Source organism: Astyanax mexicanus, chromosome 8 (assembly GCF_023375975.1).
Source record: "Astyanax mexicanus isolate ESR-SI-001 chromosome 8, AstMex3_surface, whole genome shotgun sequence".
NCBI classification, from domain to species: domain Eukaryota; kingdom Metazoa; phylum Chordata; class Actinopteri; order Characiformes; family Acestrorhamphidae; genus Astyanax; species Astyanax mexicanus.
Genome location: NC_064415.1, coordinates 18,563,570 through 18,590,430, shown reverse-complemented (window position 1 = coordinate 18,590,430; position 26,861 = coordinate 18,563,570). Strand labels below are relative to the sequence as shown.

Genomic DNA, 26,861 nt, shown 5'->3' with positions numbered 1-26,861 from the left:
GGCATTAACTGTAACACACGTTTGAAGAACTCTATAACCTCAGAGGACTTCTCAGCCTCAAACCAGCTATAATTAGTTTTGCTTTAGTCTTTGCTGAGACTGACTTAAACTGCAGGCTGAGGCACTCCGGCTTACATTTACGGCATTTGGCAGACGCTCTCATTCAGAGGAACTTTTTAATATGCTTTCATCATTTTATAGAGGGAGCAGGGAGGTGAATGTCTTGGCCAAGAACTCTCATAGGTATAGCATAGTGTTCTCACTTAGAGCGGGAAACTGCAAAAGTCCTGCTAAATTAATAGTGTTATACTGATTTGGTTAACTTGACGTGTGCAGTATAGGGCTGCACGATACTGGAAAAATTTTACATTATAATATAATATATAAAACGCAGGGCCCATGACGTCACCAGCCCCGCCCCAACCACGTGCTGTCTCGCATTCGGACCAATCAAGAGCTGAGTCAGCACCGAGCACTCAAAACCTGAGAGAAATAGCAAAACAACCGTAATCAGCCCTTTAATCAGTCATTTAAATGGCTTTTTAAAAGATACATAAGAGCGTTTTCCTGAGATTAAAAGCATGAATTCAGCTGTAGGCTTGAGAACGCCTACACAGGTTTTGAGGTGTTATCTTGTGAGTGAGGCTGAACACTGTACTCTTGGCAAGGTGCCATGAATTATTGGACTTTTTACCAGGATTATGTCAGATAAGGCTAAAATTACCACTCACAGTGGACAGTGCAGTGGTTATTAATGATCACAGCCTACAACTGTCTATGTAAAGTCATGGGACATAGTTCCTGTGTCATGACTTTTGGCATAGCAGTGTATTATTTCAGGAAAAACACAGATGGTCTAATCCACAACCAGATACACTTTTAAGGCAGGACTGTGCCAATTTGCCAAACACACCAAATCCTGCAATCATTGCACTGATTGATAAACGCTTTGCAACATCTTTAGATTTTAAAAATGTCGGTCAGATTATTCTCTGAACAGTTTAAGGAACAGCAAACATTAGTAGGTTAGAGTGTGTTTGCTCTTGTCCAGTCGGTGTACTCTGGCCTTTACAAAACTCAGTTATCACCGTGATTAAATATGGTGTAATATATTAGCTATTACATTATATATTAGTTATAATTCACTCACAGCTGACTGAAACAAGAACATTCTGTCTTCACCTTCTGTTTAGAGGTGCGTCTAATCTCTAAACTTTCACTCAGTTATATATATATATATATATATATATATATATATATATATATATATATATATATATTTTTTTTTTTTTTTTTTTTTTTTTATGTCCAAATGTTTGTGGACAGACATTCTAATGAATGAATTGAACTACTATAAGTTGTTTCCAATGCTAATGCAGATGCATTCTTTGGAGAAGAGTATAAATCTCAACCCATTGAGCTGTGGCGCAGTGATACTACTGTATTATCTAAAACGATGGTGCTCTCTAGAATTTCCCCTCGGGGATCAATAAAGCATCCATCCATCCATCCATCCACATCCAGTACCATCCATCTACATCCTGTACTTTTGGGTTGACTTGGGCATTTTAAGGTTGAGGTGTGTTTAACATGATATATTAACAGTTGTCAGTGAAAAAACTATGGATGAAACAATGAATGAGCAGGTGACTCAATAGACTTATTAAGTATATATTGCAAAAACATTTACAAATTAGATAGTATACAAAATTCCAACAGAAACATTGTATTTCTACTATACAGAACTATACAGAAGAGTATAAAACCTTGGAAATTGGACACAATGTAATTTACTTAATTCACAGTGTTGTGTGTGCTGGGAACACATCAAAGAAGGCCACAATCCACTGTGGTGGGTAATGATCATGACCGGCGGCATCTGAGTAGAACAGAAAAGCAACAAGAGGCCACATATACACATATATTCGCAGGCCAGTTCAGAGTTCTTCAGCTTTTGTGGAACATGGCAAAAGTCATGGGACATAATACTAGTTCCTGTCAGTGTATATTAACACTGACATATTTTTCAAAGCCTGGTATAAAACCTTAAAGAAAAATAGCTTCTGTCTGTTGCAGAAAGTAAATAGAATATAACTGTAATTCCCCGCATATCTCACTCTGCAATTAAATATGTAATTACACAATTAGACTTGAGCAGCGTGGCAAAATGCAAATTATAACTCTGCGTTTCTAACTGAGCTCCGAACTGAAACTGAAAAAAAAAGGCAGCGGGACAATCTGAGAAGCGGGGTTTAACCTCGCGTCTGTTGTCATGACGGGTTTGAGCTTTTTTAGGGCGGGGAGAGAGGAGGGGGTCTGCGGCAGTGTTTTAGGCTGCGTGTCTGTTACCGTACACCAGCACGGGGAGCCAGAAAGGATCAGGGAGAGGGGGGGGTGTAGAGGCACAGTTACATAAGAGCTGTTTTGAAAGTGCGGAGACGACGGCGCAATAACAGTCTAAAAAGAAATTAATCCAATGACAAAGGAAATGATCTCTGAATCAAAAGCAGAGGGGAGCTGCATTAGAGAGCCTTCACACTCTGACCTTACACACATACAGCGTGCAGTGTGTCACAAAGTCACAATCTGTGCTCAAAGGTGCTCAGAGGTGCTCAGAGGCTCTGCGGTTGAGTTTACACTAAAAAGAGTGAGATATGTTTATGTGAGGGATTGTTTCATAACGAGGACAAAACGCTGAACTGAGGGCCAAAGTCCAGTCTGGAGCGATTTCAGCTTTCAGCTCCTTTAAAAAGACTGGAAGATTGAATGGCAGAGAGAGAAAAACAGCTGTGTGTGTCTGAGAGAGGGTGGGGGGTAGGAAAAGAGAGAGCAAGAGAGAGAGAAAAAGAAAAAGAGAGAGAGAGGAGTATATGTAGAAGTAGAAGAAGAGTGAAGGGTAGTGTGTGTTCCTTCCAGAGTAAATAAAACCTGGGGTCTCTGAGTCCCTCTCCAGCTGCCAAGTGTCCCCGTCTGTCTCACACACACACACACACTCAAACATTCAAGCCCTAAATGAGGTTCATTTCACACATGTGTTTCGTGTTATCACAGCACACACACAGAGAGATACAGAAACACACACACTTATATAGATACACACACACAGAAGCTGGCACTGCCCTATCATCTCCGATGCTCGCTGGTCAGAACCGTCCCAAACTATAGCCTGTCTTTAATTTTCCGCTGGGCGAGTTACATGAGGACACCGCTTGTGGTCATTCCTTTTTACGAGTCGTGCCGAGCTTGATGTCAGCCCTGACAGCAAGAACAGAGAGAGCAGGAGAAAGAGAGAGAGAGAGAGAGAGGGTCTGCTGTTCACCACTGAGGCCTGGCAGAGGAAGCCCAGTTAAATCACACACTCACATAAAGTCTTGTAAATCCGTCTGTGTGGGTATTTCCACTGACTCCACAGTGTTTTACTGTAGCTGAGGAGTATCTGCTGAGGAGTATCTAGCCCTGATCTGAACCCCTGAATCACCACTGATCACAAGCAAAGCTGTTCTCTTAAACCTGGTTGTTCAGATGTGCACACATCTGAAAATTGGAGCACAGCTCACACTTTACACCTAGGCTTCACACACACAGCTTTGGGAAAAAATAAGAGATCACTTAAAAATTATGAGTTTCTTTGATTTTACCAAATCTAAAACCTCTGGAATATAATCAAGAGGAAGATGGATGATCTCAAGCCATCAAACCAAACTGAACTGCTTGAATGTTTGCACTAGGAGTGGCATAAAGTTATCCAAAAGCAGTGTGTAAGACTGGTGGAGGAGAATGTGCCAAGATGCATGAAAACTGTGATTAAAAATGAGGGTTATTCCACCAAATATTGATTTCTGAACTCTTAAAACTTTATGAATATAAACTTGTTTTCTTTGCATTATTTTAGGTCTGAAAGCCATGTATTTTCTTAAGCCTGGCACACACTACAGATATTTAAAAATCACAACTAATATAAAAATTGAAGTACATCTCACATTTAGGTCTATTAATCTCTGAACAAATTACAGATAAAAAATAAAAAAATTATTCATAGGAAACAGTCACATGTCCCCATATTATCAAACATTCCTGTTGCCCATCCTCCTGAGACCAGCAGTGACCTGCAGTGATGATGATCATGATGATGACGATGATGATAGCTCTGACCCGTAGGCTGAGAGTACGGTATGTACAGTGTAACAGTGACAGCACGCCGGATGCTGAGTTGTCTCTGTGAGTTATTACAGTGCTCTCACAGCCTGTTCTACAGGCTAATGTACCTGTTGGTCGAGCAGCAATCAGTACCACCATCTGAACATCTGTCACATGACTGGAGTCATTTCTAGTAGCAAGACACTCCTCTGCAATTCCTGTAAACGTGAATGTGTACCAGCCAGCTGAAGAACAAGCTGCTTACATTATATCCACCACTTTAGCATGAAAACAAAAAACGCATATTGTAAATATTGTTACAAAAATGACTTTTTTAGACAAAACTGAAAATGATCATTCATGTAACGTTGCAATTTTATTTCTCAAACAATCTACCTTTGGAGGTTATTCCTGAATTGTCACATTTTTACTTTTCCCAAATTGTATATTTATTTAAATATTATGCTAGTTATTATTAAAATGTGATTATTTAAGCCTTTTAAAAAATAATATGTATAATAAAAAATATATAATTATATGAAAGTACCAACTGTCTTTTACATTGTGTCAAAATTGAATAAATGAATGGACCAATGTCTTGTAATAAAATCTTTTCACACTAACTTTCAGTTAACTGTTGTTGAGATGCAAGGATTTTGCATGACAGCAATGATTTTTAAAAAAATTGTGAAATTTGTGAAAACCTTTAGAAAATGCTGAATTTTAATTTTGCGCATTTTATATTTCTGTTATTTATGTATTATTATATTTTTACTTTGTTTCAAAATCCCATTCTGATCTATAGAAAAGGTCACAAATCTCTTCACAATGACTTCCATTAAAATCTAAATACTGCTCAATATATTGTCGATTTCTATATTCCTGTACTAATCTGGTTATGTTTCCCTTCTTGCATATTCATGATAAATATTATGAGTTATCACTAGCCCCCAATTCCCAACATCAATTCAATTCATAACATTTCCTGTTATATGTTTTGGAAACAAAAAAATAGACTTTTATTGCAAGTTTAAAAGATTTTTGAGATGTTTTTACAAACTGATGATTCATTATGATTCACAATGAGATAGAAGCTCTCATAAAGGTATAAAATTTGTATACAATCGGGCCAGAGCACAAAACAGCCCTGACTGTCTAGTAGTGTTGTAGTACTAACTAACTATTAGAGCTTACTAAAATAATGTTACTAATGTTATCAGGGAGAGAACTGAAGCTAGCAACAAGCTCGTTAATCTTAGTGACGGGTTAGCTTAAATGCTTATGTTACCTGCGATAGTACTTAAGCTAGCGTAGAGCTAGCTAACCATAGCGACAAGACAAATTACACACTAATGTTACCGGAAAGTGAATTGAAGCTAGCAAAGAGATATCTAATCTTAGCGAGCAGCTAGCTAAAATACTAATGCTACTGGGGAGAGAACTACCGTTAGTGATGAGCTAGCTAACCTTAGCATCAAGCTAAATTATACACTAATTTTACCAGGAAGCGAACTGAAGCTAGCGACAAGCTAGCTAACCTTAGTGACAAGATAGCTAAAATACTAATGCTACCAGGGAGAGAACTACCATTAGTGACGAGCTAGCTAATCTTAGTGTCAAGCTAAATTATACACTAATTTTACCGGGAAGAGGACTGAAGCTAGCGACGAGCTAGCTAACCTTAGCTACAAGATAGCTAAAATACTAATGCTACTGGGGAGAGAACTATCCTTAGTGACGAGCTAGCTAACCTTAGCGACAAGCTAGCTAACCTTAATGATCAGCTGTTTGAGGGCAAATTGTTATTTTTTTTTACATTTTAAAATAAAAATGAATGGATTTTTTTTTTTTCATTTTTAATTTTAATCTGATCTTGGTTTTCCTCGGTCTTGGTTTTAACTTGGACATGACATGCCCTGGTCTTGGTCTTGACTCCGACTCTGCTCTAGTGGTCTTGACTACAACCTTACTATCTAGTTGTTCTTATTCTGAGAGCTAAAGTTCTGCTGCACCTACAGTAAATCAGAACGTCTAACGCTTTAACGTTAAAATGGAGATCGCACTGAAGCACTACATAAGCAGATGTGCTCTATATAACATATGTACTGCTGTATTTCATCCTGTCACATCTGACCACTTCCATACGCCTCGCATACGACCGTTTTACCCTAACTGTAAATGGACTACAGCATCTTATTATACTGCGTGCCAAAGACAATTCTGCATATTATGTTTCCAGCAGAGTGCTGGAGTGTGGGAGCTGCACAGGAGCTCCTGATGGTCACACCACCACCATGTGAAGCTGCGAGTGTGTTTGTGTACGTGTTTGAGCGTCCTGCTCTGGTGGCCGATGTTTAAAGGTTAAACTCTTCAGTCTTAAGACTTGCTCATCCCCTTAACATTCTGATGCTCTGAGAGACTTAAACACACACTTCCTTACATATGCACATGACCTCCAGAGAGAACACACTCTTTCAAACCAGCGATGCTGCACGCCATGTGATGCAGCATGAGGCCAAAAATACGTTTTTCTCATACATTTCCTCTGTGCGTTGAGTTTGTTGGTGAGATATCATCAAAACGTCCAGGCAGGAGTTTTGAAATCTACGTGCAGGAGGAGAAAGAGCTCTGAAATATGTACATCACTCATAAGTGAGAAGACAGCTGGTCTTCTTTAGAAAATTTGCAAGTAATGATGATGCAAGATTTCTACTGTTTACTTACTCTTGCATTTGTTATTTAATCCCTGCAAAGCTTGTGTTAATTTAAAACAGCTGTTTATTAATACTTTAGCTTCACTTTTCACAACACACAGGCTCTGTGTTATAAGTGTCTTTTTTGGCATGACGGTTTTTCCCACAAAATATGTATAAATACAGCTCTGGAAAAAATAAATAGACCACTGCAGTTTCTGAATCAGATTTGCTGATTTTGCTTTTTTACATTGTTGTTTTATTCTATAAACTACCAACAAAATTTCTCCCAGATTTCAAATAAAAATATTAGTCATTTAGTGCATTTATTTGCAGAAAATGGGAAATGGCTGAAACAACAAAAAAGATGCAGAGCTTTTAGACCTCAGACAATGCAAAGAAAACAAGAAATCAATATTTGGGGGAATAACCCTGGTTTTTAATCACCGTTTTTATCGTCTTGGCATGTTATCCTCCACCAGTCTTACACACTGCTTTTAGATAAATTTATGCTACTCCTGGTGCAAACATTCAAGCAGTTCAGCTTGGTTTAATGGCTTCTGATCATCTATCTTCCTCTTGATTAGATTTTAAATTTGGTAAAATCAAAGAAACACGTAATTTATAAGTGGTTTCTTATTTTTTTCCAGAGCTGTATGCATTCTTTTTTATGCTATTGTAAAAACATATAATCACTGTCAAGCAAAAGTCTTGTATCTTCATTTTCATATTTTATTTTTACATAATTTTGTCTATGGCTTTAGTTTCCATGTTGTTTTCTTTACTTTTAACATTTATTTTATTCTGATTTTTATTTCTGTGTTTCATTACATTCCATTTTATGAGTTGTATTTCGTTTACTGTATTATTTTATTATTTTACTACTTATTCTAATCTTTTTAGTAGGACATTTTTGTTTAAAACCTATTTTATTGCTTTGTTAATTATTTATAAAGCACATTGAACATCTTTATACACTGACTTCCATTCTTTTCTAAATTTGCTGGTAAAAGATATGATTTATGTGGCTTTTCTGTCCACATGGACGATTCCCAGTTTATATATGGAGTGTCCAAGATAGTTGGGAATTATGTTACAAATATTCTCGCTTATACTTACATGTATGTTATGTGTATATATAAAGTATATGTAAAGTACACCTGGTTACCCTTTAATATGGTAACATCTCTGCCAGTTAGGAGTTGCACAAAGATCTAAAAGTTCAATACTTAATTAAAAAAGCTACAAACGATTTGTGTTGATTAAAAACTTGATTCAACGTAAAAAGACTTTGGGTAAGATGCTTCACTACATGCTCCTACCTGTGTATCTCAAATGACTCAAATCTGTGTTAGTCACTCTGGATAAGATTAGCATTAACCAAAGCCTGTGATTTTGAAAGATTTAAAAAAATGTGGGGTGGGTTTTGTTGCATACATGGATTAAGATTCATTGAGTGTATTTTCCATATGCTGGTGAAGATTCACTTAGAATACTCTATGTATCCAAGGAACTAAACTTAATCCCTGTCTGGGAAACTGATTCATGGAGTTTCCCAGATGTAGATTAAGGTTATGCCTAGACTAAAATTAAATTCTAGTGATAATTCACCATAAATAATATTAGGATACTGAAATTCTACAGCACTCAGTGTATTTGCTTATACTCAGTATAAGCAAATACCAGTAATATGGAGTTTGACAGACAATATAACTTTATTAAGTCAAACGGGGGGTGTGGGGGCATCTTAGGGAGTTTAGAACAACTAAGTGGTTGGTGTGGTGCAGTGGATAATAACCACCGCCTGCTTGTGAGCTACGACATCATGTGGGAGACTGGGGTTCAAATTCAGGTCTGGGTGACTAGACCAATAAGTGTCCTTGGGCAAGACTCTTAACACTACATTGACCCACCTCTGTAATAGAAATAACCTTGTAAGTCACACAAAAATATTGATGATGTATTGCAAATTAAAATCGCCCTTTTTTGGTCCCACCCTTAGTTATACTTTACTTTTCTGATATCCTTCTAACTTACAGGAGGGCAGCGCACTTGAACATGTCTATGCACGTGCCTCTACTAGTATTTCGCCTGTTTTGGGAACTTGAGCTTAATTTGCACAATTAGCCTGTACAGTAAACAGCTCTAGACAATTTGGCTGCTTCGTGAGGTTTGGCAAACTGTGAACTTGAGGAGCCAATGAGAGAGCGGTGCTGCTCATTCTTCTGAATGCAGGCTGTTTTTGCTCCAGTAATGAAGAATGTCAAACACATTTAATCTCAGCGCTTTGCAGTGTCTGGTACAGCATGATCATCATTTCCCAGAACCGTGCTGGCTTTAAGTGGTGCCTCGGTGAAACTTTCTTAAAACAGCAAGTATTCATTCATTTGGGTTTTACCCCAGAATACACTCTTCCTGGACTGGGCTTTATGTGAGTGAGAAATGTCCTACGGCATACGATCAAAGGAACCCAGTGACCTCCTCCGAACCCACCCCTCCTGCTCGGGGCTCGGTTGTGGACCAGCTGAAAAATAAAAAGTCTCTCTCTTGTAATTCAGCCAATTAAAGTGGGAAATTTCTGGCGGGGACAGAATGAGAGAATGAGGTCAGCTTTACTGTGTGAGTGTGTGTGTGTTTTGTGAGTATGGGTGTCCCTTAATGCGAGTAGGCCCGGTTCAGTGTGTAACTGCAGAGTAAGTAAACAGCTGGGGATTTAATACGCAGATAGTGAGAAAGAAACATCTTTATCCCGTGGAAGTGTGCTACTACCCAGTGACATCAGCTTACGTAATTACAAAGTGTACAGAGCGGCTCTAGACACAACGACAGCCCTATTCTCTCGTTAAAGACAAGCACCCCGCTATTCCCAGCTCATGCCGTACTCTCTCGTTAAAGACCAGCACACCACTATTCCAAGCTGAGCCAGCACAAGGTCATCCAATGGGAACTGGCTGTGTTTTAGTGGAGTCTGAGGACAGGCTGTGCTGTAATGTGGTGTTGCTTGGGGTCAAACTATAGGAAATAGCCGTGTAGCCGACCAAAGCTTCTGTGATCCGGTTTATTACGCTGGATTTAGCTAGTAGTTAAAATAGCACTGGCTCGATCTGTGTGTGTGTGTCCGTGTGTGTGTCTGTGTGTGTGAGCCAACAAGGGCAAAAAAAAAAACCCAGACAATAATTACCAACATATTAAGGAGATGAGCAAGGATTAAAAGAGTTTAACCTTTAACCACTAGTCACTGACAGGGATTTCACTCTTTCTCGCCAACACACACACATATACACACAGACACAAACACACAGTCTCCTTGAGGTGGTGGCGGCAATGTGGTGGTGCCATGTGATGTAAACATACCGGTTCTTGGCTCTCTGGCGCTTAGCTGTCAGTTCATTTTCTGCATCTGATCAACAGACTACAGCTTGTCTACAGCTGTCTACAGCTTCACACAGTTCCATACTCCACTCAAGACTGCTTTTATATCTTATTTGTACATTCTTTATACTATTTTAGCTTTTAGTTTGAATATTATACTTTAATAACACTCATTTTTTTCAGACTTTCCCATCCGACACTCTTAAAATTAGGATATACACTCAAAAGGTTCAGAAATTACAATTATATTTTAGTGCCATATCAATGCTGTATAAAAAAGTCATGCCAGTTTAAATAAACACTAAAAAGTAAGTATTTTTTAAAGTAAAGTTTAAGTAAAGTTTTTAATGTGCAAAAGTTTTGTTTGCATACAGTTTACTTATTAGAGGTCTCTGCCATATTAAAAAAACACTTTGGTTTCATGAAGCTATTATAAACGTTCACGCTTCTTTAGGGAATCAAAAGTTGTCCCTTTTTTTGCATCTCTCAAGAAACCTATAAAGAGAACATCTCTATTCAGCAGCTACACAGAAAAGCAATTCAAAAGTATAAAAAATATACAAAAAAAAGGTTAAAAGACTTAATTATAGACTTCTGTGTCCAGACATACACAAACTTTCAGTTTCTTAAAGAGCACATATTATGGAAAAAAAACAAAAAGGACCTCACATTATCTAAATAAAGAAGTCTGATGTAGTATGTAGACATTGGTACAGTTTCATAATGTATACTTATGTATACTCTAGAGGTCTGCATGCCTGCAGGTCCCTGCGAGACTCTTGGGTCCAAATGTCAATGTCCTGCGTGGGAGAGAGTGGTTATCCAATCCAGTGAGAAGAATAGCATATACAGTGCCCTCCATAATTATTGGCACCCCTGGTTAAGATGTGTTCTTTAGCTTCTCATAAATTGAGTTTTGTTCAAAATAATATAGGACCACGATGAGAAAAAAAAGTAAAGTCCAACCTTTAACTCAAGTAAATTTTAAGGGGGAAATAAAATCCCTGACTAAGAAATAATTATTCTTCATAAAATCACCTGTTCCACAATTATTGGCACCCCTAACAATTCTTAGGAAATAAATTTAATAAAAGTATTTCTGTCACTTCTACAGTAGTTTACGAAGTTGATCAGAGTATGTAGGAACATTTAATTAGTAATTCACAACTTCCTGTTTCCCTGGGGTATAAATATGACGTGACACAGAGGCCATTTATCTTCAACATGGGAAAGACAAAGGAACATACCATTCAAGTGAGGCAGATGTGTGTTGACCTTCACAAGTCAGGCAATGGCTACAAGAAAATCGCTACTCGCCTACACCTGTCCATATCTACTGTCAGAGGAATTATTAAGAAGTTTAAAACAACTGGAACAGTGGTAAACAAGCCTGGACGAGGACGCAAATTTATTTTGCCACCACGCACAGTGAGGAGGATGATAAGAGAAATAAAAAGTTCTCCAAAGCTCACTGTTACAGAATTGCAACAAATGGTAGCTTCTTGGGGTCACAAAGTCTCCAAAACAACCATCAGGCGCTATCTACATGCCAACAAGCTGTTTGGGAGGCATGCACGGAAGAAACCATTTCTCACTCACAATCATAAACGCAAACGTTTGGAGTTTGCTAAGCGGTACTGGGACTTCAACTGGGACCGTGTGCTTTGGTCAGATGAAACAAAGATAGAGCTTTTTGGCAACAAATGCTCTAAGTGGGTCTGGCGTAACACAAGAGCTGAGTATGCAGAAAAGCACCTCATGCCCACTGTGAAATACGGCGGGGGATCAGTGATGCTGTGGGCCTGTTTCTCTTCTAAAGGCCCTGGGAACCTTGTTAGGGTGCATGGCATCATGAATGCTCTAAAATACCAGGACATTTTAAAACAAAATCTGGTGGCTTCTGCCCGAAAGCTGAAGATGGGTCGTCACTGGGTCTTTCAGCAAGATAATGACCCTAAACACGTGGCCAAATCTACACAGAAATGGTTCACCGCACACAGAATCAAGCTCCTCCCATGGCCATCTCAGTCCCCAGACCTCAACCCCATTGAAAACCTGTGGGGTGAGCTGAAGAGGAGAGTGCAGAGGAGAGGACCCAGGTCGTTGGATGATTTAGAGAGAATGTGAAAGAGGAATGGTCAAAGATCCCTCTTTCTGTATTCTCCCATCTTGTGAAACATTAGAGGAGAAGATTAGGTGCTGTTTTGTTGGCAAAAGGCGGTTGTACAAAGTATTAACATCAGGGGTGCTAATAATTGTGGCACACATGATTTGATGTTAAATAATTATTTCTTAATGTGGGATTTTTTTCCTACTGAATAAATTCACTTGAGTTAAAGGTTGTATTTTACTCTTTTTTTCCATCGTGGTCCTATATTATTTTGAACAAAACTCAATTTATGAGAAGCTAAAGAACACATCTTAACCAGGGGTGCCAATAATTATGGAGGGCACTGTACATGTTGAAAATTTTGCCAATTAATATATAGTCTCCAGTCTATATAGAATCATAATATACATGTTTCACTAGTCTAGGCTATTAACAATTTGGTATAGTCTCCAGTCAAGTACAATATAAGGCAGATAAAGTGTTTACTTATCATGTGTGTTTGTACATTCCTTCAACACATATTTTTTATTATTATTTTTGTGTATATATGACTATGTATGGATATATGCTTGTGACTGTGTGAATGTGCTGCATATTATATATGTGCATGTACATGTGTTACATACACCCTTATGCTATGTATGTATTGCTTTTTTCACAGAAAATCTCTAAATAAAATTAAAAAAAGAAAGTACATCCATGTTGCTTCCTTGTCACAGACTGGGCAGGGTGGAGTCAGGTAACTGCACACAACGTAGTATATTTTTAAGGGGACGGTGCACAAACACACACAAAAATATTTTAAAAGTAATAACAGAAAAAAAAGACCCATGTGAGCAAGATAATGTCAAATAATCAGAGTCTCTGAATGTCAGTTTGAGAATGTTATTTTTGACCAATTTTATGAACTGCCTGGCCCCAGTCTCAAGCCTACAGCAGTTTAGCTTTAGCTATTCACACTGAAGTTATGAGGAGTGTTTCAGCCTGAGCTGCTATTAAAATCAGCACGTAACAGAGCAGCCATTCAGAACAGAAGCCAGATAGATCTATTTTAATGTCCTAAGGCACGGTAACAAAAACAGCCTGTTTAGATTTTACTGTGGAATAAAGAGAGAGGTTAACCCACACACGTTTTAAGTGAACCTCAGGGGGAAAAGAAAATAGAGGAAAAACAGAGGAAAAACGAAGGATATGGGCCCTTTAAAAGAGTCATGAATCATGAATCACGAATCATGAAACATGAATCATGAATCATGAATCACAGCACATTTTCCAGCCATAGCCTGATGTGTTTCAGAGAGAGTATCAGTGTCAGGAAGAGACTCTGATCTAGTTTAGTGTTTTATGTAACTAGGTGGTAGGTGGGGGTGGTGGGAGTGGGAGGAGAAACATGATATTATTGGTTAATATTATTAATCCCTGCTCGCTGGTGCATGGCGACATGACCATAAATCAAGAGTCATCACATTTTGACTGCGGATTATGGAACAACTATTTTGATCTTTGAAATAATGTGACACTATGAGTCATTAATATGATAAGGTATATAGGATATACAGCTCTGGAAAAAATTAAGAGAACACTTCAGTTTCCAAATCGTTTTGCTATTGCTATATACAGGTTAATGTTTGAGACTCTAAATAAAAATATTGTCATTTAGAGCATTTATTTGCAGAAAATGAGAAATGGCTGAAATAACAAAAAAAGATGCTAAGCTTTCAGACCTCAAATAATGCAAAGAAAACAATCTCATATTTATAAAGTTTTAAGAAATCAATATTCGGTGGAATAAACCTGTTTATTAATCACAGTCTTGGCATGTTCTCCTCCACCAGTCTTTCACACTGATTTTGGATAAATTTATGCCACTCCTGGTGCAAAAATTCAAGCAGTTCAGCTTGGTTTGATGGCTTGTGATCATCCATCTTCCTCTTGATTATATTCCAGAGGTTTTTAATTTGGTAAAATCAAAGAAACTCATCTATTTTAAGTGGTCTCTTATTTTTTTCAGAGCTGTATATACAGCAGGTTTTAGATTGCTTTTAAACTTAAAGTTAATTTTTTTTTACCTTGACCTCAAGGTACGACTGTGGTATTTTATTATGACAATGACGACGCCCTGAGCACATCAAAATGATTTCATGCATTTAGGAAAGCATGTGGAACACCAGCAGACTAAAACATGTGGTCAGTTTCGTCTCAGTGTGTGTGTGGAGTTTGGTGTATAAAGCTGTTCCTCTGGCATAATGTCTCCTCCTGGTTCACAGCTGAACAAATAGAAAGCAGTGAAATATCTACTCTGCTGTGTGTGTCCTACACCAGGCCTTCTTTTTTCTATACAGGTGAGCTTCCCAGGGCCTTTTCTGCTCCCTCTCTCTCTCTCTTTCTCTCTATCTCTCTGTATGTGTGTGTTTGGTATGTGTGCATTTGGTGTGTGTGTGTGTGTGTCCATGTGTGTCAGTCAGGGCGAGCGTGTCTGTCGACGCCTGGTCTCAGAACTAGATTGTTCAGCATTGTTCAAACATGCTGGTTCATAACGTTCCTCTCTTTTCCAAACTTTTCCACAGTTAAAAAAGCCTCCAATGACTAACTGCGGTCTCCATATTCAAACTGTGGCTTCAGCCGTAATGGGCAGGAGAAAAAGAGCCAGGGCTCCAGAAACCTCGTCAATGGGAAAATATTTGTCCATGTGCATCGCCTCACCCCCTACCCATAATTCAATGTTGCCTCTCGGGGTGCACGGGGAGGGGGCAAATACTTTCACGCGTACCAGTACAGTGCATACCAAAGGCTCCAGTTACACCATAAACTTCGGTTACTGAATGAGAACCCTAATCTTGCTTTTCATCCCTCAAACCAAACTGAAATATCTGGAATTTAAGCAACAGGGGTTGAGCTGGATTTGTGGGGTACATGTACTTCTTAAAAGCTTGCAATTAGATCAACAAGCTTAACTGAACAAAGGAATGAATACGTAAATAATGAATGAATGGATGAACTGGAATTGAAGAGTTTGAGCAATCTGCTTTCTCTATAGCTGAGTGAAGATTGTGTTCTTGGTCCAAATTTGAACAGAAATGAATAGACAAATAAATGAATAAAGGAATTCATTCAATGGAATTCTGACCATGAATTGTAGGGTTTCTTTGAGTTTGGTTGAGTGAGGATTAAGGGGTGGAACAGGGGTGGAGCAGTACACAAATGTCATGGTTCAGTTTGTTCCTTAGTTTGGAGCTGGCAGTCTGATACGAGTATGATAAAAAAAAAAAAGTGGGAGCTTGCCCCAACTAGTGGAACTAACTAATGTTTATTCTTCATTTTTATTCATTGTTGTTATTGAATATATGTATTGTTCTATTGATCATAAACTTTGACTCAATGCAAAGAACAAAGACCAGATTCAAATAGTGGCAAACATGAAAAACATTGTAAACAGATTTTATTTGCGTGAGAGTGAAGGTATGTTCTTTTTGTAAGTTGAGCAAATTAATGAAGGAATGGCTGAATAGTCAAACACCTTGACTTCGACCTTCCTCGCCATATGAAGCAGTTGCTGTGAGGACTGAAAAAAAAAAAAAAACGCCTTTGTGGAAGTAGACCTAAATGATGCCTACAACAGATGTCAAAACGTCTGAGCAGCCCATCAGTGAAGTGTTGGGTTAGTTTTACGAGCCATGCAGATCATGGTTTATGGCTGACAACTGCAGGATCTCCTGCTTTCTCCACCCTCATCTTACAAGCCTTCTCCTTTTCCTTCTCTATCTGTATCTTTCTCTCACTCTGCAGATCCTTGTGTTTAACTAAACCTCAAAAAGCATGACATCAGAAACAATTCAAATAACTTTTTTGTATAAACCCTGACATGACCGATGGCAAAAAGTAAAAAATGAATATTGTAATGTTCCACAAAAGCATAAAAGCTAAAGAATACTGCATTAACCTACAAAATATGTGTGTAGGATCACTTTAAGAGTCGTTTGTCTGTTTGCATGGACAACTCTAGCCAGAAACTGATGGTCACGATCATTACCACCATTTTTGCATTTTGATTTTCAATTAAACTTGAGAAGGTGATAATTATGATACTCTGTTTTAACCATGGTTTTATGTCATTTAGTGTTGGGTGATATGTGAAACAGTTTTTTAATGATATTTTAACAATATACCATATTTATCGTCATGTTTTGACACAGACAAAAAGCATCAGCAGTAGCAGATTAATAAAAACAACTGTTTATATACTTGTTTATGCACAGTACAGTGATTTTTAATCAACTTCTGCTGTGCATCATCCAATTAAACAGCAATAAATACATTCTCTGTAATAAAATGTTCAGCTGAGTCAGCATTATTTTACCACTGATTATATTCTCAATATGCTTACAAAAGCATACTGTCAGTTAGGGGTGTGCCATATCGTATCGTCTGCAATAATATGGCAATTTTTTTCCAATATTGTGAACAATATACCCTGAAATATCGTGCCATTCCACCCACCCCTAATTATTACATCAGGGTACTACTTTCTTTGCTGCTTTAGCAAAAGAAAAGAGAAAAATTCACACTGTTCTCATTTTCCTTTATATATCTACTAGAGGCAGATTATATCTGTTCAGTATCATTTATTTTACTTACATCCTGCATATATGGAGATATTTTGAGTGCATTATTAGTATCATGACATTCTGGATCATTGACTTCTGTTACAAATCTGATCAAATTCTTGTATTAGTTTAATATGTGCCATATCATATCGAGTACTGTTATTGGGAATATACCATGAAATATCGTGATATTATTTTTAGGACCATATTGCCCACCCCTACTATCAGTACAATAAGGAAATGTATCACAATATGATAAAATATCCTCATATTGTCCACCTCTAATGTCATGCACAATTGAATCCAGTAAAGTGCTTTGATTGCCGTGTATCAGAGTGCAGCTCTCTTAAAGAGGGGCTTAGAGAAGCCCTCAGAACACACAGCAGAGACCACACACTCTCATTAACTCTTCCTTACATAATAACACACCAGCTAATAGCACCTTGACCTACCACTATCATTCGCAAAGACAGCGTCACATGTTTCATCAGTGGCATCTCCTGAGCCAGAGGGACAGGCGGCCAGCAGATCGCTTGATTATGGCACAGAGTCATGGTCACTGACCTTTCCCCGTCTGTTTACTCTACGCTAGCTTCAGGTCCAGTTCCATTAGAACATACACCGTAGCTGTGAGGTCTGCAGTTATCTAAAATACAGTGTGATACAGTGTAGGGGTCTGATCTCTAAATTGCTGGACTGTGTTTTTTACTCTTTTAAGGAAATAAAATAAGGCATGATTATTGAGTTATTAACGTTTGGTACAATACATTGACATGACCATAATAATTAAATTTATTAACTCAATATATTGCCTATTGTTTACTTACATGTATTTTAGCAGAGACGTTGATGTTAGCCCGTCACTAATGGGCAAGTATCACCTATGTAGCTCTGGAAAAAAATAAGAGACAATTTATGGATGATGTTTGTAATCAAGAATAAGATGGAGGATCACAAGCCATCAAACCAAACTGAACTGCTTGAAGTTTTGCACCAGGAGTGGCATAAAGTTATCCAAAAGCAGTGTGTAAGACTGGTGGAGGAGAACATGCCAAGATGCATGAAAACTGTGATTAAAGACCAGCTTTGTTCCATCAAATATTAATTTCTGAACTCTTAAAACTTTCTAAAAGCTCTGCATCTTTTTTGTTATTTCAGCCAATTCTCATTTTCTGCAAATAAATGCTCTAAATGACAATATTTGTTATTGGAATTTGGGAGAAATGTTGTCTGTAGTTTATGGAATAAAACAATAATGTTCATTTTACTCAAACATATACCTATAAATAACAAAACTTGAAAACTGAAGTGGTCTCTTATTTTTTTCCAGAGCTGTATTTGTTTCCACATTTAAACATTTTACATTTGGTTAATTCTCAAAAGTGTGTTGCTTTGTAAATTTTCGTATTTGCATTATTATGCTGTTACATTATTATTAATGGTCATAAAAAAATCCCACTCCTTGCAATTACTTCTGAGACAGTGTATTGTCCAATGGAAAACAGCAGTAGAGAACCTCAAAGCCCAGCAAGAAAGAAGCCAGTCTCAGTATTGACACAGTCAGCAGCCCAGGCTGACTTACGGAAAAACAGCAGAACTACCCAGTCTTGTTTTCTCACACAGATGAGGATACAGGGTCTCCACATGGACGTGTTTTGTTTTCCCCTTTCTGAAGCCTTTTAAAGCTCTAGAGATACGGTTAACTGTGAAGGGAACGGGCCCCGGTGAAGCTGGGCGATAAGCCATGGCCTCAGCATGGCAGCATGGATAAGAAAGAACCACAAAGCTACTTGAAAATGACTTTTCGGAGAAGTTAGGAGAAGTTCTCCAAAAGCCACAGCATGTCTATTTACCATCACAGCGAAAATTCAGATTCCACTTACTGTAGGCTATTAAAGCAGGAGAAATGTAAAATTAGTGCACTAGAGGATAGGTACATAGAGTTGCCTCAACTCAGCGATATAGAAAACACTGGTGGAGAATAATGTGATAAATACATTTTTTAATGGAAATTGCAATTGCAAAATTGCAGTTGCTAAACATGTAACTTAGTGCATTAGTGTAGGACCATATGGCTTCCACGATGCAGAGAACACTGACATAATCATTAAACTGAGGCATAAAAATGGATTTCAGATATAAAGGAAAAAATGCAATAAAAAAAATCTGAATAAAAAAAAAGAAATACAAAAAAACGAAAATGTAAACTGCAGTTGTGTATTCTGTATTTATCAGCAAAGGAACTTTTTAACGGTTTTAAGGTTTGTTAGGCTGTATCCTTGTAGTGTAATCTAAAATGAAAACCCCTCAAACCTTATAACCTAAAGCATTACTAATGCCGTCCCAACACGCAACCATGAAATATAGCACACGCAAAAAATGTGTAGTGTAAAAAGTACACTGAAAGAAATGGTTAATAATTTAAACGTGTAAAGTGGTTGTGAATGAATTAAATATGATACACCAACACAACCGTTTCCATGTGCTTTACTTGTTTGGGTAAGAATTGTGTTTATGTAATATTTTCATTCATTTGCAAACACCTTTAGAGTAACATTTGCTTAGTCTAGATACCCTTCTTTTTATCGTTTTTATATTGCACAGACAGTTAACCACTCTTTTGTATTGATATTTCCACTGCCGGTTTGCTGCTGTAATGCGTGGCTTCCCCTCTGGAATCAATAAAGTGATTTTTCTATTTGCCTGTCTATCTATCTCTCTATTTATCTATAGGCATGAGAAAGCCTGAAGCCTCTTTTAACACTCTCCTATATTAACATGAATTAAATTGAAGAATTAAGGCAGTTTTCACATAATGTATATCTGGTTTTCACTGAAAGTTGAGAAAGTTTTTCACTTCTTATATAAAGTTTAAACTTTGCATTTTGAAGGAATAAGGTTTTTGTATGGAAGAAATGATCTATAAGTGTACTTAGCTTTTTAAGTAGCTTTTTAAGTTTATTTGTATTACCATTTTAACTTATTTACATTGCTCTGTCTTCACAACAAACTAAATCATTAAAGAAAGCCTTTTAAAAAATTATCAAGAATCTAATCCAATAAATTCATCTGTACACTGTACTTTAATGCATGTAAGAGAGATGAGTAAATCTACTACAACTTTTACTACTGAGCAGCTCAGAAGTGACTAAGTGACTGTAGTGCGCTGACCCAGCAGCCTTAGGTTTATAGCGACTACAAGCACATGCTTTCCAGACTGGCCACACTAATACTGAAGACTGTTGCACAATCCTCTTATCTTATTGATACATCTGTTTATAAGTACGATTTTTATTCTGACCTGCTTTGTTTTTGCCATTTTCACTTATTATTTGCTACCATAATGCATGCCATATGCAAATTCATAAACACTGTTCTTTAATGCATGTCAGACAGCTGAATTAATTGAGTAGTACCACCTTTACTACTACTGAACAACTCAAAAGTGACTGTAGATCCCTGATCCCAGTCTTTTTAAAAATACTCAAGTGTAAAACTAATCCATCAAATTAATCTTTACTGTACTCTGCATGTCAAACAGCTGAATGAACTGAGAAGTACTCTACTGAACAACTCAGAAGTGACTGTAGTGAGTGTAGTGCTCTGATCCTGCAGCCTTCCCAGCCTGGCCACAATAACACTGAAAACTGCAGCAAAACTCTCTCATCTTATTCATTTTTACTTCAATCTGCTTTGTTATTGTGATTTCAACTTACTGATTGCCACCATAGTGAGTGACTTTCCCCCCAATATATATTTATATACAAACATACTAGATCCTTAGAGAAAGCATTTAAAAAATACTCAACAAAGTAATTTATCCATTTCATCAACACTGCGCTTTAATGCTTGTCAGGCAGCTGAATGAACTGAGTAGTACCACCTCTACTACTGAGTAGTACCTCTACTCTGCTACTGCTAAATCTCTGATCCAGCAGCCTTCCCAGCCTGGTCACAATAACACTGACGGCAACAGTGTCCTTTATCTTATTTATATCTCTGTATATAAGGTGGGTTTTTTTTTACTTTAATCTGCTTTGTTATTACTATTTCAAGTTACTGATCGCTGCCATCATGTATGACTTTCCATCTGCAATCATTACATTGATTATTCCATAATGTGTATATATATATATATATATATATATATATATATATATATATATATATATATACAGCTCTGGAAAGAAATAAGAGACCACTTCAGTTTCTGAATCAGTTACTCTGATTTTGCTAATTATAGGTAGATGTTTGAGTAAAATGAACGTTGTTGTTTTATTCTATAAACTACGGACAACATTTCTCCCAAATTCCAAATAAAAATATTGTAATCTAAAGCATTTATTTGCAGAAAATTAGAAATGGCTGAAATAACAAAAACGATGCAAAGCTTTCAGACCTCAAATAATGCAAAGAAAACAAGTTCATATTCATAAAGTTTTAAGAGTTCAAAAATCAATATTTGTTGGAAAAACCCTTGTTTTTAATCACAGTTTTCATGCATCTTGGCATGTTCTTCTCCACCAGTCTTACACACTGCTTTTGGATAACTTTGTACCACTCCTGGTGCAAAAACTCAAGCAGCTCAGCTTGGTTTGATGGCTTGTATTCCAATAGTTTCAATTTGGTAAACTCAAAGAAACGTATATAAGATGGTCTCTTATTTTTTTTTCCAGAGCTGTATATATATCCTTAGAGAAAATACTAAAAATAAACTCATCCAACAATACTGCGCTTCGCATCAGACAACTGAATGAACTGAATGAGTAGTACGCTACTACTACTGAACAACTCATTGTGACTGAAGTGAGTGTAGTGAGTGCTCTGATCCAGCAGCCTTCCCTGCCATGCTTTCCCTCAGCCTGCCCACAATAACACTGCAGGATAGAGTCATAGAGCAGCAGCTCAGCTCCTCCAGCCTCCCCTCACTCTCTCACTCCCTCTCTCTCTCACTTATCCTCATCTCCTGTCGGTTTAAAATGGCATGTGAGCACGCGGAGGAGAGCTGTAAAAAGTTACAGCTGCAGTCACGACTTGCCACGTTAACACACTGTAGGACTCTGCTGCTGCTTCTGCTGCTGCAGCCTTTTAACAAGTGCAACAACTAACTCCACGTGCACAACAATGCACGGAGCAATGCACGGAGCGTGCACGCTTCTTCTTTTTCAGTGTGTGTGAGAGAGTAATAGAGTGAGTGAGTGTGTAAGAAGTGTGAGTAGCATGTGATGTGTTGTGTTTACGTGCGCGCGCACACACACATCTAGGCTATATACTATATATGATCCGGGACGGGACTCACTTCTGCACTGGAGCTCCACCATCGCCTGGTACCACTCGTCCTGGTCGGCCTCGTTCTCCGCGGCCACGGCGAAGCTCTCGGCGCGCGTGTAAAGCACTATCATGTGCTTGTTCTTGGCGTCCGCGCGCTTGTTGATGTTGAAGCACGTCTCGAGCGCCACGGCCCGCTTGGGCACGGGCGCTTTGCCGCGGAATTTCTTCTCGCTCTCGTAGTACTCGAGGCGCGCGGGGCCGCGCTCGGACGCCGCGCGGAGCACGAAGTAGCGCCGGTGCATGGACTTGTGCTTGCGGAGGTAGCCGCTCTTGCGCACGTCCTCGCAGCTCGGCGCCTCGCAGCCCTGCGACTCCATGCTGCTCCGCTCAGAGTTCGAGCCGCAACCAGACTCAGCTCTGCTCAGCTCAGCCCCAGGGCTCGCGCTCTCTCTCACACACACTCTCTCTCACTCACACACACACATACACACACTCTCTCTCTCTCTCTCTCTCTCCCGTCAGAAAAGTCGCTCGTGTGAACCAGAGTAAGAGAGGAGGAGGAGGAAGGGGGAGGGTGAGAGAGAGAGAGAGAGAGAGAGGGAGAGAGAGAGAGAGAGAGAGAGAGAGAGAGAGAGAGAGAGAGAGAGAGAGCGAGACCAAGCTGCACTTCCTCCTCAACACAATACGAGAAAATTACAAATAAAACAAGAAATACTACAAATATTACTACGGTGAGACCTACTTTACTACAGCTCTGGGGAAAAAAAGCTTAATACGTAAATACTTAATAATTAAAACGTCTAACCCAAAAGGTACATTTTTCTGACTAGCAGTGATTAGAAGTCATTACAAACACCAAATTCTGTACAATCAAAGAACTTATTTATATGTGCATTTTTTGTTGTTAAAATAGCGTACATTTCCCATGGGAATAAATGTCAGAATGTTCAGAAACTAAAGATTCCATCCCACACAGCAGCTGAATCCAGGCACAGACCCTTTTTTCTCAATTGTTCTCCAGTTTTGTTTGTGTATGATGGAGCTTTTGGACCAACCACTTTATTTGTGGACACAGCTCTATTAACCAAAAGTATTTTAAGCTTCGTACCATTTATCCAAATGTTTTTGGACTCCAACCAACCCAAAGGTTTCTGCTGTATTTTTCTTTCTTATCAGTTTATTTATTTGTTTTGTTTTTGCAAATGATGTGCATAAGTATGTATATAAAGTAAGCCCATATGTATATGTGTTATATAACATCTTTTCAACACAACCTCTCTATAAGCATCGACTCTCTCTCTCTCTCTCTCTCACCGACAAAGGTTGCTAGGAACCTGGGTGTTATGGTTGATGACCAGCTCTCCTTCACGCACCATGTGGCCCGAGTTGCTCGATCATGCCGCTTCGCGCTTTATAACATCAGGAAAATTAGACAGTTTCTGACGCAACAGGCCACCCAACTCCTGGTACAAGCAGTCGTCATCTCACGCCTCGACTACTGCAATGCCCTGCTAACTGGCCTCCCGGCCTGCGTAGTAAAACCACTCCAAATGATCCAGAATGCAGCAGCACGTCTGGTCTTCAACCAGCCAAAACGGGCACATGTCACCCCGCTGCTCATTGAGCTCCACTGGCTACCAGTTGATGCTCGCATCAAATTCAAAACTCTTACAATCGCCTACAAGGTGATGACAGAACAGGCTCCATCCTACCTGCACTCACTCCTGAAGGCTAACGCTACCTCCCGGCCGCTGCGCTCCTCCAATGAACGTCGCCTCGCTTTGCCAAACACTCACACAAAGCAATCCAGACTGTTCTCATACAGAGTTCCCCAATGGTGGAACAAACTACCTTCCACTACCAGATCAGGAGAATCTCTCGCTATCTTTAAGAAACTCCTGAAGACAGAGCTCTTCAAAGAGCACTTACTCTCCTAACACCTCTAACACACTAACTACTTCTAACCTCATTTCCTTCTTCCCCTCCTTCACTTCTCTATCCCTTTATTTCCCTTCGACATCCTTTAAGCCCTATCTAAAAATGGGTTATCTAAATTCCTATTACTTTTGTACTTCATTATTGTAAGTCGCTTTGGACAAAAGCGTCTGTCAAATGAAATGTAATGTAATGTAATGTAATGTAAATTCTCTTGGACATATTTCATGTTGTTATTGTGTATTTTGTTGCTATCCAATAAAAACATTTTTTGTTGATTTTTACTTTACTACATAATTTGAATACACAAACTGGCCCTTACACTGTGTCAAATTCCTTGATAAATGGACCCACAGAAATTATGTAATGTATGTATGTGAAATTTCAGAAATAAACTCTTTTTACAATGTTTTCCATTGAAAGTAAAGAAGTCTGCTGTTTTGGAGATTTATGTTTTTCATTGTACAGCGTCAATATAGTAGTATTATCACTTATTTTGTACTTACTGATGCTTTTATATATTTTGTAATGTATTGTTGTCTATTTTGTTGTAATGTTTTGGCAATACTTTTCTCATTACAGCTCTGCAATCATTGCAATCACACTCGTACTCGTAGATTCTGCTGTTCGTTTTCTTTTCAGCTTAATGTTCAGTAAAGTATGTGTATTAGTATATATACAAAGTAAGCCCATATGTATATGTTTTATGTAAATTATATTTGGAATTTGCCTTTGCTTGCCTTTTTTGTTGTTGCTATTGGGTATTTTGTAGCTGTCCAATGAAAACGAGTCTCTCATTTTTTGTTGATTTTTAGTTTACTACATAATTTGAATACACAAACTGTCCCTTACACTGTATCAAAATTCCTAGATGAATGGACCCACAGACATTCTCCACAATTCCCTAAAATTATAGAAATAAACTCTTCTTACAATGTCTTCCATTAAAAGTTATGAGTTTTATTTGATGCATGTTTTTCAATGGACAGTGGCGATATAGTAATGTTATCTCTCATTTTGTAATTACTGATGCTTTTATTATTATTATTTTTTTTTTGTAATGTATTATTGTTGTAATGTTATGGTAATACTGTTCTCATTACAGTCTTGGACTTTAAATGCTGAGAGAGAAAATAGTGCATGCAGTATCTTCTGTATCTTTATCTCCCTCGCCAAACATAGTTAATGTCATTAGCTAGCTTTAAACGAGAGGGGCTTGTCCGAGCTAAATCCGTGCTGCTGTCTGTCCCTCTCCTTTCACACACACACACACACACACACACACACACACACACACACACACACACACACGAGGCGCCGTCCACGACGGAACTGCGTCCTGACCCAGCCTGTTTACAAAGCTAGACCCTGAGCACTTCAGGCTCATTACTACAGTACAGCAGGCCGGAGTGTGGGAGTTTCTCTCCGCCTCTAAAGCCTTTAGCTTAGCCTAGCCCGCGGAGAGAGAGCTACTGTGGGGGGCTGCCGGTCTGTCACTCAGCGCCCCTCTGTACTTACAGTGTGTGTGTGTGTGTGTGAAAAAGAGAGAGGGAGAGAAAGAGAGAGAGCCGAGGAGGTATAGAGCAAGGGGAGGAGTGGGGGGTAGCAGCTATAGAGCACGAGGCGTGTTGGACTGACTCGGATTTCATTCACTGGTTCTCTCTCTCTCTCGCTGTCTCTCTCGCTGTCTTTAAGGAAACTGCTGTTAAGTTAGTTAGCTATAACCTCTAACTGCAGTTGTTACGTCAACACAGTTATTTCTGAACACGCGCTGGAATGTTAATAAACGACATTCATCAATCAATGGAACGCTTTGGTCGCTTAGCTACAGAGCGTTCCAAATGATCGATCGCGTCACAATACAACCGTGCACTTTGACGCAAGCACAGCTAATTATGACTAAAATACGACGCAGTACAATGTAATAGAAATACAGAATAGTTAATCATCTGTTTGAATGAGTTGTGTCACCGTAGTGGAGACCTAAAGTTTCTCGCTGATCCCGTAAAGTTAAACTCGGTCACACAGCAACATCTGCTGGAGCTTCTCAGCAATTACAGATACTGCACTGTAACAAAAAAAATGTTAGAAGTTGATTGGTCAAAAAAATTCAAAGTAGTTTGAGCAAAACTATGTTTTACGTTGAGTCAGCAAGAAAAAAACATTTATATAAATGAAAGTGTAAATGTATAAATGTATTATATATAATAGCAGTGTTTGAAAGTGTTTGAAGACACTTTAAATTCAGTGTTTTCTCATTATTAAAAAATCAGCATAATAGATTAATACTAACGTTATCCAAACTATGAAGTTATTAGTTACTTTAAAAAGTAAATTTAAAAAGTGTTAAATAAATCAAAATATATGTTTTATATTTTAGATTCTAAAAAGTAGGCACCTTTTACTTTACTGGCTGGATTTTCTCACTTAGCTTTTTGAGATAGTCACCTGAAATGCTGTGCTGAACTGCTCAGGAGTTTGAGAGCATCAGTTGTGTTGTGAAGAGGTAGAGTTGGTGAATACAATAAATAGCTCTGTTTGAGTAATGTCCTACTACTCTAGGAACTACTAAGATAAAGAAAAAAATTACTTTATAAAATGAATGTCAGCGAATCAAAAAAAAAATCAAGAACATTCATAAAACCAAAAACCCATTTAAAGAGAAGAAGAGACAGAGTTACCTCTGTTGCACAGGAGTCTCAGAAGCTGTAAGTTAACAGAGTATTTTGGTTAGTTTAG

General features: G+C 38.3%; 2 protein-coding genes across 2 annotated transcripts in view; both read right to left on the bottom strand.

The window, feature by feature from the left end:
- si:ch73-335l21.1 (insulin receptor substrate 1-B) overlaps nt 1-22,709 on the bottom strand; it is a 75,156-nt gene extending 52,447 nt beyond the window's left edge. Inside the window, exon 1 of the mRNA XM_007241996.4 lies at nt 22,216-22,709. Within this exon, the coding sequence (XP_007242058.3) occupies nt 22,216-22,564 (349 nt within the window). The 5' untranslated portion in view covers nt 22,565-22,709. The remainder of the gene's footprint in view (nt 1-22,215) is intronic.
- slc16a13 (solute carrier family 16 member 13) overlaps nt 1-26,861 on the bottom strand; it is a 252,457-nt gene that overhangs the window by 148,345 nt on the left and 77,251 nt on the right. The gene's annotated exons all lie outside the window — the stretch shown is intronic.